The sequence below is a fragment of the Amaranthus tricolor genome, chromosome 15 (genome assembly GCF_026212465.1).
Source record: "Amaranthus tricolor cultivar Red isolate AtriRed21 chromosome 15, ASM2621246v1, whole genome shotgun sequence".
Classification (NCBI taxonomy): domain Eukaryota; kingdom Viridiplantae; phylum Streptophyta; class Magnoliopsida; order Caryophyllales; family Amaranthaceae; genus Amaranthus; species Amaranthus tricolor.
In genome coordinates, this window is record NC_080061.1 from 4,125,500 (window position 1) to 4,140,698 (window position 15,199).

Sequence of the window (15,199 nt, forward strand, 5' to 3'; positions counted from 1 at the left end):
AAGTTTTAAAAATTTTATCACAATTCAATTTAAAATAACACTCCAGCTTAATGAAAATAAATGTAATTAGAAAAAATGAAGTTCAAATTTGATTGAACAAAATTAAGATAAAGTGAATTCAATCGGTTCAAACAAGTTAGAAAAACAAAAAAAAATCACTTCACAGCCAAAAAAAATTAAGGAAAGATTAATATCTACTGATAGCTTTACCCTTCAACTCATATAGAGGGGCAAAAGAAAGACATTAGAGACAAAAATAATTAAGGTAAGGAGTAGATGAAAGAAACTTGTAGATTACAGCCAAGGTATGTCATTTTTACCAACAAGAACAGAGTCATCTGGGAAGAATCAGGACAAATTCTTGTAAGGTCCTTCTCTAGCCTCTAGGCTCTATCAACCTACACAAGAAAAGATAGCATAAAAAGTCCTTTCTAGATACCATCATCTCAATAAGGACAATGGTAAAAAAAATTTGTTTCATTTGACAAGAATATATTCTTCATATCTTACAGTAGATTTGAGAATAGCCTACACCTGTTGTTTGGTCAATTATCAAACAATGCTGCTTCAATAATTCAATAGGAATATGTCCATTTCAGGACAGACATTTGCACAAAAATTTACATAATCTTCTTTGAGATTGATAGATGTTACACTGGCTTTAAGTTTCAACTTTCAACTGTGAACATGTTGATTACAAAACACGCGAATACCTCATGGCTGTTCTCATGTTTGAGAAGGTATAACGGGTGTTAGAAAAAGTCCTAATGCACCAATAATTGAAGACAATGCTAGAGTATATAACATATTTTGGGGCCTCAACCATAGCTTAAACTTTTATTGAGTTGGTTCCTTGATATAGTATCAGAGTTAGTGTGATAAGAAATCACGAGTTCGAATCTCAACTATCCCTCATCTAAAATGGAATATTTAGAGCCAGGTATGAGGAAGGTATGTATTGTATCCAAACATCTAGAGTATATAACATATCCTGGGTCTCAACCATCACCTTAAACGTTTGGTTGAGTTGGTTCTTAGACAGACAAGAAAAGAACATAGGCAAGGGTTTTCTTATGATCAACTATATAAGTTGTTATTGCACAGGTAGCACGAAATGCAATTTGACGGCTACTTGGATTACATCAGGATAATCAGCGGAAAAAGAACGCCTAAATATTAATTCTCTTTCAAAAACTGCAGTTATATCTATTTGTGAGATCATTACATATTTCTACAAGTACAATGGCAATAGGCATTCATTTGAGTACGTTGAACTGCTGGGTCTGAAAGTATCACACACCTGAAAACTGGTCAGTGAGGCCGTACTTCATGGATTGTTGGCAACCAATTTTGTTCATTCGTCAGCCATGGCTAGCTCTAATGCGTAATCATCCCTTTCCTGCACATCATGAAAAGCAATATTTAGACTAACTAAAGGAGATTTAAAAATTTTCTAACCTTTTGACTACCTCTACTACTTTCTTTTAACCCCACTACACCCCAAGTTATGTTACTCGGACTCTTCATTTTGCTTCACGTACCCGTGTCCGATCCTTGATGCTCGGACATTGGTATGACACTTAGACACTTCATTTTAGGTGTAAAATTGAATATTTAGACGTATCCCACACTTGGACACGTACTAGTATCCAACATCGGTACCTGAGTCCAAGTAACATAGACTCCAAGTATATGGCAATGTGAATCATAAGAGTTTATAAGACAGCTTACAATTGGACCACGAGCGAAATATCTTCCAAACTGAAGCCAGTAAACCTGTGAGCATCAAGTGTCTTTTCGGTCAGGGAAATTATTTACCATTGTTTCAAAAGTAGATATGCAAGGGGACAGACAAGTAAAGCTAACAGTGACGTTAAGAGGGCCTTAGAAATATTTGAAGAAACGAAGTTATACAAGCTCACTAACAAGAAAAATTTAAAGCAGCATCAGTAACCTCTAAATTACAAGTGTTGTTCCACAAAGTTTTCTCGGTTATTGAAGGCTATCAACAGTTATCTTGAGAATAATTAATGGACCTTTGAGCCATTTGAGGTTTATCAGGTTTCTTGATTTCTTATAAAATTTTATCGGAGACAGGCCAGCAATTCCTTGTTTCTTCACACCAGAATACTCTATTTTTAAGAAAAGCTCCCTGTCTCCCCAACCGTGAACCTAGTCAAGTTGATCAAATCACATATTCTTGTCTTTTCTCTTTTTCATCTCATTACCAATTAAAATTATAATTATCTCGGCATCATCAAATGGATTGTACAATGAGTTTAGCCAAAGTTGAGACAAGTACACAGATAACATATACCATTAACACTTGTTATAGATAAGATTTCAAGGTAAAAAAGGCAGCGGAAATAAAGCCTTCAGGAATAAATGTTGCTTACCTCATCCTCATCCTGTGTTTCTACTTCAAGATCAGTTGATGGGAAGCCCACACAAAGAAGTGCATATCCCTGAAACAAAAGAAGGCAAAGCAACACATCATTCTGTAAGTTCAAAGACTAACACTATGTTTGGATAGGAATTTGGGAGAAAAAAGAAAAGAAAAGAAGTAAAAGGAAGAGGGGGCGGATAGTAAGAAAACTTCCCTTGTTTGTTTAATAGGGAAAAGAAGGGAGAGGGAAAGAAAAACCATTTTCCTTCCAAACTACTCCACTTTTGGTCATCAACAAAATCAAGGGAACTACTCCCTTCAAATATCTTTCTTCCAAGTCCCTTCCCTACAAATTTATTATCCAAACAAAGGAAATTGTATCCCTCCCTTTCCTTTCCTTCCAATTCCTTCAATCTAAAAAGAGTGTACAACTTATACAAGTTACAATAGGAGCACAAATATAAATTCAACGTAACTCTAAAAAAAAGGAGTTGGGATCGCACACAAGGCTGTTCTCATATTTTGATTTTTCTGAAGCAGTTCAGCAATAGGCTATTTAGCAGATTTCATAGTGCCCAAACTACACAATTTACTATATGAAGCGTTGATCCTGCTTTCTCAATGCATCAGAAAAACTGAAAGCAGTAAATATGAATATTAAAGGAGAATCTTCTCGGGAATTCATGGCTTATTATCAGTCAAAATTTTATATCTTTACATAAAGCCACACCCTGTCAAGGGTTTCTACCAAAAATATAATACCTCATTAATATAATACCTCATTTGCATGAGTTCATCAGCCACAAAACTTCCACCCATTTAGATCCCCTACCACATGTCATAACTTCAAAGATATTTGGGTTTCAAGTTTTTACTACCTTCCATAATGCTTATTGCCTATTGGAAAAAACTTCCTTCTGTAGTTTTTTAGATTTAACTGTCCAACTTGATGAAATTGTATTGGTTTACTACCAATTAATGTTTTGGGTCAACTACTTTTTATGTATCCCACTTGATTGTTTTCCTTTAACTGCAGAGTTCTTCTCTTTGATATTTCGTTGTTCTTACATATACTACTCTGTTAATTCAATAGAGCAAAGCGTGCTTTCGATCGTGATTGAGGTTCAGACACAAATTGTGCACTTCAATGAACTATCTGGTTAAAGGTGTTTGAAAGGCTGATAATAATAAATTCAATACCAAATGCCATGAATTGAGCTCAGAACTAAAGAAGATTAATCATGAAGTCTGAAAGAGAGATAAAAATGTGATGTGACTTATCATAGTCTGTTTTGGTTAGTTGTGTAATTCATCGTGATGTTTGAGAAAGAAAGAAGTAACTCATAAAGGGGTTCAACCAAGGATTTTGGGTTGAAGTGTATGGTAATTGCTAATATGGGCAAAACGGTCATCAAAGACACTAAAAGTTAATGAGACAAATACCAGTTCAATTCTTTATAAAAACAAGAGGTAGCTAAAAACCAATATTCAAAGTTCAATTTCAACATTCTAGCAGCATTAAAAGTAGAGGTGGGCATTTGGTTAATTCGCAAGCTCAAGCTGGTAGTAATTTAGTTTCAAGGCTCAGATGGGTAAAACTTCATGTCTAAGTTAGAGTTGATTCAAGTCAAAGTCCAATATTGTTACAGCATTGCAACTTGTGGTCTTTTAACAAACTTGTGAGATACATGTCAGGTTTGGTTTGATCAAAGATCATGTCAAGTAGGATTTGGCTCCATGTTTCAATTGTTGGTTAACTCGATTAAATCTCAGGCTAAAGCTAGGTTTGGTTGAGCTTAAGATCAGTTTGTAGTCGGGTTCGGCTTGTACTCGCACAAGGCCAAAAATAGGTTCGATTTAACAAAAATGGGTGTTTAGTCGTATAATCGTATTTTTTATACAAAAATATGATTCAGAACCAATTTGATTCGATTTTGCCCATACATTTACTTTCGTACTTGATTCAGCATAGTTTAAACTTTCATGTTTGAACACATCTGATCTAACTTTCAAATTGGATCACAAGCTAAAGATTGTTGTTGTCGTAGCAACTTCAATGGCACGACAACTCACAATGTTATGACTCGTTTTAAGCACATCACAACGTGAATTATTAACTTAAAAAAATGTTTTATCATAGTAATTCATGTTTTATGGAGCATATATTTAAATTGAAGTTTATAATAGAGCTTTAATTTATACATATTAGAAAGGGATTATATTGTCTAATATGTTACAATAACAGCATATGTCTTATAATGGTCATTACTCCATGATAAGGGCTTTTGCTAAACGATAAGCTCAAAATTGATTAGAAAGTCATCCTTACTAATGGCACGGTCTTATTTTTATTCCATGATCAAAAGTCATATCCAATATGGTTGCACATTATTTTGAAATAATATGTTATTAGCTTTTTTGAAGTGAAAAAAACAAATAACACACTATTTCAAAAGGATAAGTTATTTGTCTAATAACATGTTATTAAGTAAACATTTAAAAGTAGTAGTAATACACATCTTCATACATGATAACATTGATTAAAATTATATTTCGATTTAGGTCAAAACATTGGTTGATCAACACTCGACGACAGGTCTAAATATAAGTCTCAAAGTGTTCTATTAAGGTCAAATATGGGTATGTTAACACTTAGCCGGTTATTCTTAGGTCTTAAGTTCAATCATTGAATTTGCAATTGGTTTAGGTCAAATTTAAGCAAGTTAAAGAGCGGGTCGTGTTTCAATTTTCAGTTTTCCCATGACAATCTACCATCCGGTTGGTTGGAATTCAGGTCACTTATTCAATAGTTCAATCTTACTTTGGGTCGGTCAAATTCGATTATGATGATGGATTGGGTTACTATTTTGGCGTTAGTTGTCCAATAATTTGTTCCTTCAATTCGGTTACCCATCCTTTGGGCCACCATTCAGTTCGATTGAACTTCAGGTCGAGTACCTTGAATTACTTTTCGGTTAATTTGAGTTACATGTCAAAGATTTGGTCGCAGCCATTTTGCACACCTCTAGTTAAAGGTAATAGTGTCTAGCAGTTTTAAAGTAAGCATTCATGTTAAAGCTTCAAGCTATTTTTAGCATGATACATGGATTCAAATCATTGTATTCACCTGAGATTTTAATTCAGCAGATATTCCGAGCGCCTCAGGTTGACGAAGTTGTCCAGATTTGATTCGAACAGCGCAACTAGTACAACAACCTGTAACAGAATAATTTCTTATGAGTGTTCTTATCAATAGCACGGGTGATTTGCCAGGATTGCGAGCAAAGAAGAATTCTAGAAGTACATGATAGCTCCACAAGCAGCCCAAATATAGACAAGAGAAAGTAACAGTATGAAAAGTTCAGCACTTACCAGACATATATGCGCCTATCAAAAGGTTAAGCAATGTAAAATTACATTCCATGAACTGGAAATTGAATTTACCGAACAGGAAATTGAATTTACACAATAGGAACTCATAATCATGGATACTAATCACATTATCATTAATTTTAGGTTTCTTAATTGAAATAGCTAGAACATAAATTGGATGAACAGTACAAAAACATAATTATACTAAGAAAATATCACCAAATTCAGTGAGATTAAGAACAAAAGGAAAATAGAAAGATGACTACCGTGCCTGCAAGCGAAAGGAAGCTTAATGTTCTGATCCTCAGCAGAATACAATATATATTCATCCTGTCAAACAAAAATTCTCCAGTTATATAACAGAATTAAATTCGAACAAAAAAAAATCACCAAAATTCGAACAAAAAAGTTTCAACTTTCAGATGAAAATCTGATTCAGTGAACCAAGTTACCTCGGGAACGAAGAACTCGTGAGTCAACCCGCGCTGGCGGTCATGGACAATAACCTTGTGACTCGGAACTGACGCAGTGGTTGAACTGCTACCGTTAAATTGCCGCGGAGTTTGAAGCTCCGACGTCGTTTTAATCCTTCTACAACCAGAGATTTTCCGGTAGAAAAGCGGTTTCCGGTGTAGGAGGGGCCGGAAAGTGGGAAGCAGAGCTTGAACTTCCATTATTCTATCTAGAGTATAGTAGATTAGTAGAACTGTTCTTGACAAGTTTGTGTGTATTATGTGAGATAGCGCTAAGATTACAATCACACATCCTCTGTCCTACTTGGCTTTTCTTCTCCTTTACCAGTACTTATTTTATTTTTCATCCTTCGTTTTGCAAGTTTAGATATGAAATTCACGGTTGACGGTTGACAGTTGTCATTAGAAATGAGCATGGCTTTTTGACTCTCAGCGGTATGGACTCCATGTGGTTTTAATTTAAGTTTCTGAATTCATCTATTTTTAAATAGTTAGTCTCTTAAGAGATTGTCTTTTTAAGAAACGTATCTCAATTCTAATTCATTAAAAGATTAATACTTATTTAACGTATTCTTAATGTCTACTTATATTATCTTTAACTGCTTATTTGGTGTATCTTCATGCCTAATTAAATATCTTAAATGTCTACTTACATCATTCTAAATGCTTACTTATAATATTATAAAAAATATATAATGGGCCGGCCAAATTATAGATGGTCTCTCAAATAGACCGTCTCTTACAAGAATTTGTGATTTTTAAACTCTAAGAGTCAAGGTTAATACTTTTGAAACTGTGTCTATGTAGCGTTTCTATGTATAGTGAGTGAGGTTGTTTATTTAACTAAAAGGATTGTTTTGTAATTATTTATTAACTTGTTCGAACTTCAATTGTATAATTTATTGTATTTACAGTATTGACATTTTTTAGTTTTAAAGTCGATTATATAAAGTTGTTGTTAACAAGGATGTTTGTAAAATTATTTATTGATTTTTGGTTGTTTATTTGAGAAAAATATGTCAAAAAGATAATGACCAATAAGTTGACTATATATGAATTATCGAAAAGTTAACTCAAAAAAAAATTATTGGAAAGTTTTAGGTTTTTTTGCAAAATAAAATGGGTAAGCTTAGCTCAGTACAAACTTAGTCCACGCTAAAAAGTGTGAACCAATCATAATATTTTCTCATGTTAAAGACTTTTATAAGAATAGTGACAATTAGTAATTGCGACACGTTCTTAAACATCGTCAAATGACTAGAAGACAATGATCGCAGTTACATACTAGAATCAATTTCTTTTAGGGTTGTATCATGAAGGAAAACTAAGTGCCAAATCAATGGGCCGTAGTTAGTGAATGCGATACATTCATTAATTATCATCACACCTAGTATGTCATGCTTATATCGGTTATGATCAAAGTCCGAAAGAGATTAAGGAAGGTAAATTATACCCTTTATCAAAGAAGGTTGCTACTAGTGAGACCTATAACTCAGTAAAGACTTATAGATAAAAGCAAATACAAGAAACACACAATAAGATCAGGCAAGACATGCATAAAAATTTATAATAAACAAAAACAATTAAATAACAAACTTACAAACATAATCCGCACAAAACACACATGGCAAAGAAAACTACAATGGTATTGGACATGAATTCAACGTCTCCAGTAAATGCAATCCTTTGCTCATAGGCCTTAGCCAAATGAAGATTGAATGTGTTTAAAAATGGATCATAACAACATCAATTTGTTTTTTCAGGTTTTGTTCCCTTCAAATTTTACATAGTGCTAGATTTGGAAATTATATTAATCAAGCTTGTTTTTATTTAATTATTTTCAAAAAAACTTAAATTTTTTGAAAATTCACAAATAAAGTCGTTCAAATCAATTATTACCATATTTTAAAGTTAATTCTACTACTCCCTTCTATTCATCTTAAGTGTCCCGTTTACTTTTTGCACTCTATCCAATGCACTTATTTAATCTTTAATATATCGAGTTATGTACAATTAAAAATTATAAAAAGTTGATATTAATAATCTTTACATCAAAACGAATCAAATAAGATCCCACATGACTATGTTTTAACTTATAACTTAATAATAAAATGTAATTTAAGAGTGATAGATAAATAGTATCTCAAAAATAAATGAGACACCTAAGGTGAATAGGAGGGAGTAATATTTTATAGATGTCAATTGTCAAGTATAATAAAAAGCATAATAAATCAAAATGAGCAAAAAATAATCTTTATTATAGACATAGTGCGTACTACGAACACACAAGAGTGTGAGTTACCGAAGAGAAGAGCGGAAAATGTGTAAGCTATGGAAAGACGAGTGACACTGTCAAGACTAGTCAAGCCCTAATTTTAGGGTGAATTCAAATTTCCGGCTTATTTTAAGCTAAACCCGATCACTTTATAAACAAAACCATATTTTCTAGAAAACCCGTCCACATCTTTCTACCTCTCTCTGCTCCAACGAATTCAATCCAGATTTCCGCCTGACGGAAACGACAGTGGTCTATACTGTCAGCCGTATCACCGTCTTGCTTCTACTAACCGAAATATCTTTCGAACGAGTATTCTCCGGAAAGCTTCAGAAAAAGTAGGGGATGAAGATTGAAGAAGTGCAGTCCACTACTAAGAAACAACGAATTGCTACTCATACTCACATTAAAGGCCTTGGTCTTGATGTAATTATTCTCTCCTTATAATTCTATTTTCAATTTATGTTTTTTATGATTTTTTATTAGGGTTTTAAAGTTTAGGGTTTAGGGTTTTAGCTGCTTGCAAATTGTTCTTCATTTTTATTGCGTTGAATTGCATTTTTCATCATATTTTCGTACATTATATATGCGGAGATAGTATGGGACGTGTGAAGGAAACAGGGGTAAACTCTCAAGGAAATTGTGTGGGACTAACACTCATCTTGCATGTATGTTTGACTGTGTTATATGTTTCTCGATTCAATATCTATATAGTTTTTAATCAGATGACTTGGGCACGGCCTAGGGTCTTGGGTGGCCCGAGCCTAGATCCTCCTCTGCTTGGGAGTTACGCAGTTGGCTATCTGTTAGTGAAAGCCTGAAGTTTTATAATATAACTAGTACTATTATTTTACGAGCTCATATAAGTATTGCTGAGGTAAGAAGGATTGGGTTTTCTTTTCGTTGTAGTAATGAATTTTTTGTTATGATTACGTTGTTGGGAAGCTGTTGTTTTATTTCATGTTTTGGGTAATGGGATGTTAAAATTTTTGTGTAGGTAAATGGCAATGCGGTACCACTGGCTGCGGGTTTTGTGGGTCAAGCAATGGCAAGAGAAGCAGCTGGGCTTGTTGTTGATATGATACGCCAAAAGAAAATGGCTGGCAAGGCTTTGCTTCTCGCTGGACCTCCTGGTACAGGGAAGACGGCATTGGCTCTAGGTATATCACAGGAGCTCGGCAGTAAGGTATATTCAATATTGACGTTTGATGTTTCTGTGAATGTTTCAATTTGATGTTTCTGTGAATGTTTCAATTTGATTTGATTTTGAGATAACAATTCAAGGTGGCATACAATTTAATGCTGAATCGTTGCCGTGTGGTTTTGTATTGATTGTATTCCACTTGTAGGTCCCATTCTGCCCTATGGTTGGGTCAGAAGTATACTCATCAGAAGTGAAGAAAACTGAGGTTCTTATGGAAAACTTTAGGCGAGCAATTGGCTTACGTATCAAAGAAAACAAGGAGGTTTATGAAGGAGAGGCAAGTTTATTTTGCAGTCTAGTTATTCCTTATATCATGTTTGTCTTGTTACAAGATTGCTTGTGAAGTGTTACATTTGGGTTGCATGTCTTCAAACATAAACATGAAGTTGTATGAAAATTTGTGAATTTTGATTTGGCTTGACATCAGATCACTCGATTCACCTGAAACTGTTTATATGCTGTTGTGATGTTTTATCATTTTCATGAACAGTCAATTACAGATAGCTGGAAGCTCCTTTCCCATTTAATTTCATGCTTTTAGTATGTTGATCTGATGATCTTATCACAATTTTTTCTTGGTTCTGTTCATGAACTTTTATCACTAGACTTGTCTACTTTATTAATTTAACACCTATACGTTACCTACATATATTTCAGGTTACTGAGCTCTCCCCAGAAGAAACTGAGAGTGTGACTGGCGGCTATGGTAAGACCATTAGTCATGTAATCATTGGATTGAAAACTGTAAAAGGCACCAAGCAATTGAAGCTAGATCCAACCATTTATGATGCTTTGATAAAGGAGAAGGTATGTCCATTGCCTTGTTCATTATTCTTTTGGGAGTGAAATGAGTTGAGTTTTGAAAGATGTATTTCTTACATATTCTTGATGCGGTCTAATCTTAAATATAATGCTTTCTTGTCTTCACTCTTCAGTTTATATGTGCTGAGTTTTTTAAGCTGTATTTATGTACAGGTGGTTGTTGGAGATGTCATTTATATTGAAGCAAACAGTGGGGCAGTGAAGAGAGTGGGGAGAAGTGATGCCTTTGCCACAGAATTTGACCTTGAGGCAGAGGAGTATGTTCCACTTCCCAAAGGAGAAGTTCACAAAAAGAAGGAGATTGTTCAGGTTTGTGGTGTAATTGTTTGTTTGGTTCTGTTGTGTATCATAAAAATTGTGACTTGAATGACAATACAAAAATGGAGCTGTGAGTTGAACAGTGAGGGTATCACTGCATTTATAGTTTCCACTTTCCAGGTTCACAAAGTATAATGAAATTAAGCGAGTTAGGATTTGGGTAGATTATGCAGCTTTATTGCTTTAGTTAAAAATTGTTTTGTAAAAGATTCTTGAGAACTGCCTCTGGAAGAATTAGGAAGAGGGGGAGAAACATGAAGAGATGTGGTGATGAGATATGGTTATAAGCATGTTTGAGATTGGAGGTGGATAATGTAATTGGAGTCAATTGTATGGATCCTAAAGAGAATTGAAAAAATGGATGCTCATTAGTCATGAAGAGAGTCTCCGATTTCTAAATTCCAGATATGAGAACTGTGCTACCTTCATTTTCAAAATCCTGGAGAGGATTCCTTTTTCAAGATTTTACTCTTTTCACAACTTTGCAAAATTCTCATATCCAGTGGAGTTATTGTGCAAAATGTCATCCAAGTAAACAGGTGTTAAGAAAGCTACATGGAACTGCAAGGATATAGTTGTCTTACATAATAAAATAGAATATAACAAAAATTACTACTTGAACTGTTTATTGTTACTTAGACATGGCCATTTGCTATTGTTATTAGTTATCAACATGGTCTATGATGGTGCTAGCGCTGATAGAAATAGTAGTAATGATATCAATAATAGGAGCATCAACTAATTTTTGTAATATTTTTCCATCTTGTAATGACAACTCATATTAATAATATCTTTTTCGTTTTGCAATGACAACTAATTTATTACTTTGTCATTTATTAGATAAAATTCAGGAAATTTGGACTCGTTCATATTTAATTAGGTTTGCTTAAGTAGTTAAGCTTAATTAAATAAGTAATAGTAGATGGATTTAGTTTAGGCGGAGATTAAAGGGCCTTAATTCTGCAATGAGCAAGTTTCTTCTTTATGGTCTATAACCAGTGTCTAGGGAGACTTAATTTTTTACTTTGTAGAATACCTGTCAACGTAATAATTTGTTTGTTTGTGTTTTACACATCAGGATGTTACCCTACATGATCTAGATGCTGCAAATGCTAGGCCGCAAGGTGGACAAGACATCTTATCTCTAATGGGTCAAATGATGAAGCCTAGGAAAACAGAAATCACGGATAAGTTGCGACAAGAAATAAATAAGGTATGAGTTTCTAAATCCTTACATCTATTGTGGTCTTCTATACCCACAGTACAAAACAAGGCCAAGATGCAAGGGTTTTTAAATTTACCAAACTGCTATTACCCGCATCGTAAAGGTGTAAAATACTACGTTTTAAGCCGGGCTGGCAGTAAACTTCATCACTGCTACCGCATCACCGTGTCCATTATTGCAACTGTGACTGTTACCACATTTTTCACTATGTCTAAACCATATTTTTTGACATTCAACTATGCTTATTTGTTTACATTTTGTAGTCATTTGCTTTTTCAGTACTCTGAACTGTTTCTTGTACAAGCAGAGCACTGGGGCCTTTAAATGTCTTCTTGATGCTACTGCACCAACTGCTCCATATTTATCTGAGAATTTATATTTTTATATCTGCATTTGTTTGCTCGGTGTATTTTCATGATTCTTCTTGGACAGGTAGTTAATCGATATATTGATGAAGGCATTGCAGAGCTTGTTCCTGGGGTATTATTTGTTGATGAGGTGCATTTCTGCAAACCTATAGCCTATATTGTGCATGATTTAAACCGCATTGTTGATATTAAAACTTGCATTGACAGGTGCACATGCTGGATATAGAGTGCTTTTCGTATTTGAATCGTGCACTGGAAAGTTCTCTATCCCCAATAGTGATCTTTGCAACAAATAGAGGAGTATGTGATGTGAGGTATAGCTTTTATGGTTATAAATATAAATAGATGTGAATCCTTGGAAATTTTGTAGGTTTGTCCAAATTGTTGAATTAAGTTTGGTGAAACATTTGTGTCGCAGATTATTGAAGAAATATTGCTTCGTTCTTCCTGGGTGTATCTGAGTGTGTTGAAACTTACCCTAAATTGTGTTTGTAGTGACAGTCATTTTAAGTGGTTCCTTCATTCATTGTCCTCTCAACTCAAATTGCTTGTGTGTCTGATGACATAATGTGCTTTTGTGAGCAATGGAATTGGGTGATATACTTGTGCTTACATCTAAGAGGGAAAATATTGAAATTTATAATTTACTCCTGCCCTCCAATTTACCTCATTATTTATTTTTGGAATTTGACCCTACCACTCTCTTATTTTCATCCACACATTTCAACTCACTTTTAAAAATATCATTTACACAATTAAATCTTTCTTTTATTACCAAATTTCACCTTTCCTTAAAAACCACCCATTTGTAAATGATGCAAATTTGGGGGACAAAGGAGTAAATTTAAAGGGTTCAATGATGGTTACACATTGTCAATAGCATTACCCATTCCATCCCAACAAGAATAGAAAATCAAGTGATCCCTAGTAGTCTAGTATTTTGTTGAACACATAAGACTATCTCTGGCAAGTAATTTTATGGTAATAGTAATTCCAAATTCTTTGCTGCTAGCAGTTAACGCTAACAACATTGTGGACCACTCAAAGACAAGTTTTCGGAAATATTTGTTTTGTTAGATGTATGCCGTCTTGGAATGCCTAATTCTGTGTATCAGAAGAATGCAATGAAGAGAGTTGTAATGTACATTAATTAATTAGATCTTATGCTGTCTATTGCAGAGGAACAACGATGAGGAGTCCTCATGGAATACCTGTAGATCTGTTGGACCGATTATTGATTATAAGATTAGAGATTTATGGCCCTGCTGAGATGATACAGGTTTGGAACTTTGGATATCTTTCATTGGAGTTTAATGCTAGTTACAAAAATCACAAATTGTTCGTTTTTTTTATCCCATCAAATTTATCTTACAATCTGAGATTTTGTGTTCATGGTTTTCTATATTCCAGATTTTAGCAATTCGTGCTCAAGTGGAGGAATTGGTTATAGAAGAAGAAGGTCTTGCTTACTTGGGTGAGATTGGCCAGCAAGCATCTTTAAGGTGTGCCTTACTAGTAACACATTTAATCACTTTGTTAACCCCCCTGAATCTGACTCTTCTTTTTGGTTCCAGACATGCAGTTCAGCTGTTAACACCTGCGAGTGTCCTTGCCCGAATGCATGGTCGAGATAACATCTGCAAGGTATAGATTTTTTCCTAATAGCCCTGTGTTTAGGAGAAACGAGTCGAGTTTTAAGTTTTTTGTGTAGTTGCACAATTTACACTTCATTTTTGCAACTTGCAGGCGGATGTTGAGGAAGCCAATTCGTTGTATCTTGATGCCAAGTCTTCAGCTAGGCTTCTGCAGGAGCAGCAAGACAGATACATTTCATGAAGTTGGTCACAATGCATCAAAGCCAAGCTCAGCAAGTGTTTTAGTGTAGTTCTGCCTCATAGAAGCCTTAGACATTATGCTTGTCGCCTAAATGTCATATCAACGATCTCATGCAGTGGTGATTATTTACATAGCTGTGTATTCTAAGGTTTTGATCAGTTGTAAGTGAAAAATCCCAGACATTCTTCTTTGTTAGTGTTAACAGATCGATTGTTTGGCAACTTGTGAAACATGTTGCAGAAGAAGCTTTGGAGCGCCTTATTGCAACCTTTTTAGTTTTCTTTTCGGCAAAAAGACTAGTTCGCCTGTCAAGGGTGGTGGAGCTGCGGTTGATTGGTGATGATATTGGTGGATGGTTATGACAGTGGTGGTAGATTAGTTGGCTAACTACTAATTTAATATATTTTGTTTGATGATTTGGGGATGAGAATTAGGGAAATGTTTGTTCCAAGTTGAATTGGGGATATTACGTGTTTTCATCAATTGAGAGGTAAGGGTATAATTGACATTTTATAATTAATGGATGATAAATGTGTTTTGTCAAAAAATGCCTCAAAGGTTTTAACTATTAATCGGTAAACTTTCAGGTTACCATGTGAAAATATTTTGTCTTGACGTGAAAATCTAAAATTTAGGTTTATCATGTGGTATTTGCCTTATTCTTTTTTGCAACAAACATGAGTTAATGTGATTTATTTTGAAATGAAACTTGTAAATCAATCCAAAGAGCTTTTAAGATTTAATGGTTAAAATATTGACTAAAATCTTAAATTTGATGAAGAAATACTATATTTAAAATATTAAGGTAGAGCTATAAATTAAGCATACTAAGTTTCTATAAATTTTAATTAGTTTAAATTAATCAAGTTTTTGTTTGTGATCAAATCTAATGTCTAATAATTATATGCGTAGGATGATTG

At 34.2% G+C, this 15,199-nt stretch overlaps 2 protein-coding genes across 3 annotated transcripts; one reads left to right on the plus strand and one right to left on the minus strand.

Annotated features, from left to right (window-relative positions):
- Window positions 1-71: 71 nt before the first annotated feature.
- LOC130800766 (ferredoxin C 2, chloroplastic) lies at window positions 72-6,656 on the minus strand. 2 transcript variants are annotated; one of them, XR_009039490.1, is made up of 7 exons: window positions 6,211-6,656; window positions 6,025-6,088; window positions 5,514-5,602; window positions 2,397-2,465; window positions 1,732-1,776; window positions 1,301-1,399; window positions 72-398 (listed from the first exon to the last, which is right to left on the minus strand). XR_009039490.1 is itself a non-coding variant. In XM_057664402.1 (6 exons), the coding sequence occupies exons 1-6, from the start codon at window positions 6,430-6,432 to the stop codon at window positions 1,355-1,357; spliced, it is 534 nt and encodes a 177-aa protein (XP_057520385.1). In that variant the 5' UTR covers window positions 6,433-6,656; the 3' UTR covers window positions 1,051-1,354. The 2 variants fall into 2 exon arrangements, 1 of the variants encoding a protein (XP_057520385.1); XM_057664402.1 differs by lacking the exon at window positions 72-398 and having other exon boundaries at window positions 1,051-1,399.
- A 1,858-nt stretch (window positions 6,657-8,514) lies between these two features.
- LOC130800765 (ruvB-like protein 1) lies at window positions 8,515-14,524 on the plus strand. The gene is made up of 12 exons (XM_057664401.1): window positions 8,515-8,932; window positions 9,504-9,692; window positions 9,856-9,987; window positions 10,368-10,517; window positions 10,686-10,841; window positions 11,929-12,063; window positions 12,508-12,573; window positions 12,651-12,757; window positions 13,623-13,722; window positions 13,854-13,945; window positions 14,018-14,087; window positions 14,190-14,524. Exons 1-12 carry the CDS (start codon window positions 8,852-8,854, stop codon window positions 14,277-14,279), a joined length of 1,368 nt encoding a protein of 455 aa, XP_057520384.1. The 5' UTR covers window positions 8,515-8,851; the 3' UTR covers window positions 14,280-14,524.
- The last annotated feature ends 675 nt before the right edge of the window (window positions 14,525-15,199 follow it).

Coding starts and splice junctions, on each gene's coding strand:
- LOC130800765 (XM_057664401.1), top strand. CDS start 8,852: ATGAAGATTGAAGAAGTGCAGTCCACTACTAAGAAACAACGAATTGCT. Junction 12,758..13,622: donor AGAGGAGTATGTGATGTGAG/GTATAGCTTTTA, acceptor TGTCTATTGCAG/AGGAACAACGATGAGGAGTC. Junction 14,088..14,189: donor GTCGAGATAACATCTGCAAG/GTATAGATTTTT, acceptor TGCAACTTGCAG/GCGGATGTTGAGGAAGCCAA.
- LOC130800766 (XM_057664402.1), bottom strand. CDS start 6,432: ATGGAAGTTCAAGCTCTGCTTCCCACTTTCCGGCCCCTCCTACACCGG. Junction 6,089..6,210: donor ACGAGTTCTTCGTTCCCGAG/GTAACTTGGTTC, acceptor TTTGTTTGACAG/GATGAATATATATTGTATTC. Junction 1,777..2,396: donor AAACACAGGATGAGGATGAG/GTAAGCAACATT, acceptor TGATGCTCACAG/GTTTACTGGCTTCAGTTTGG.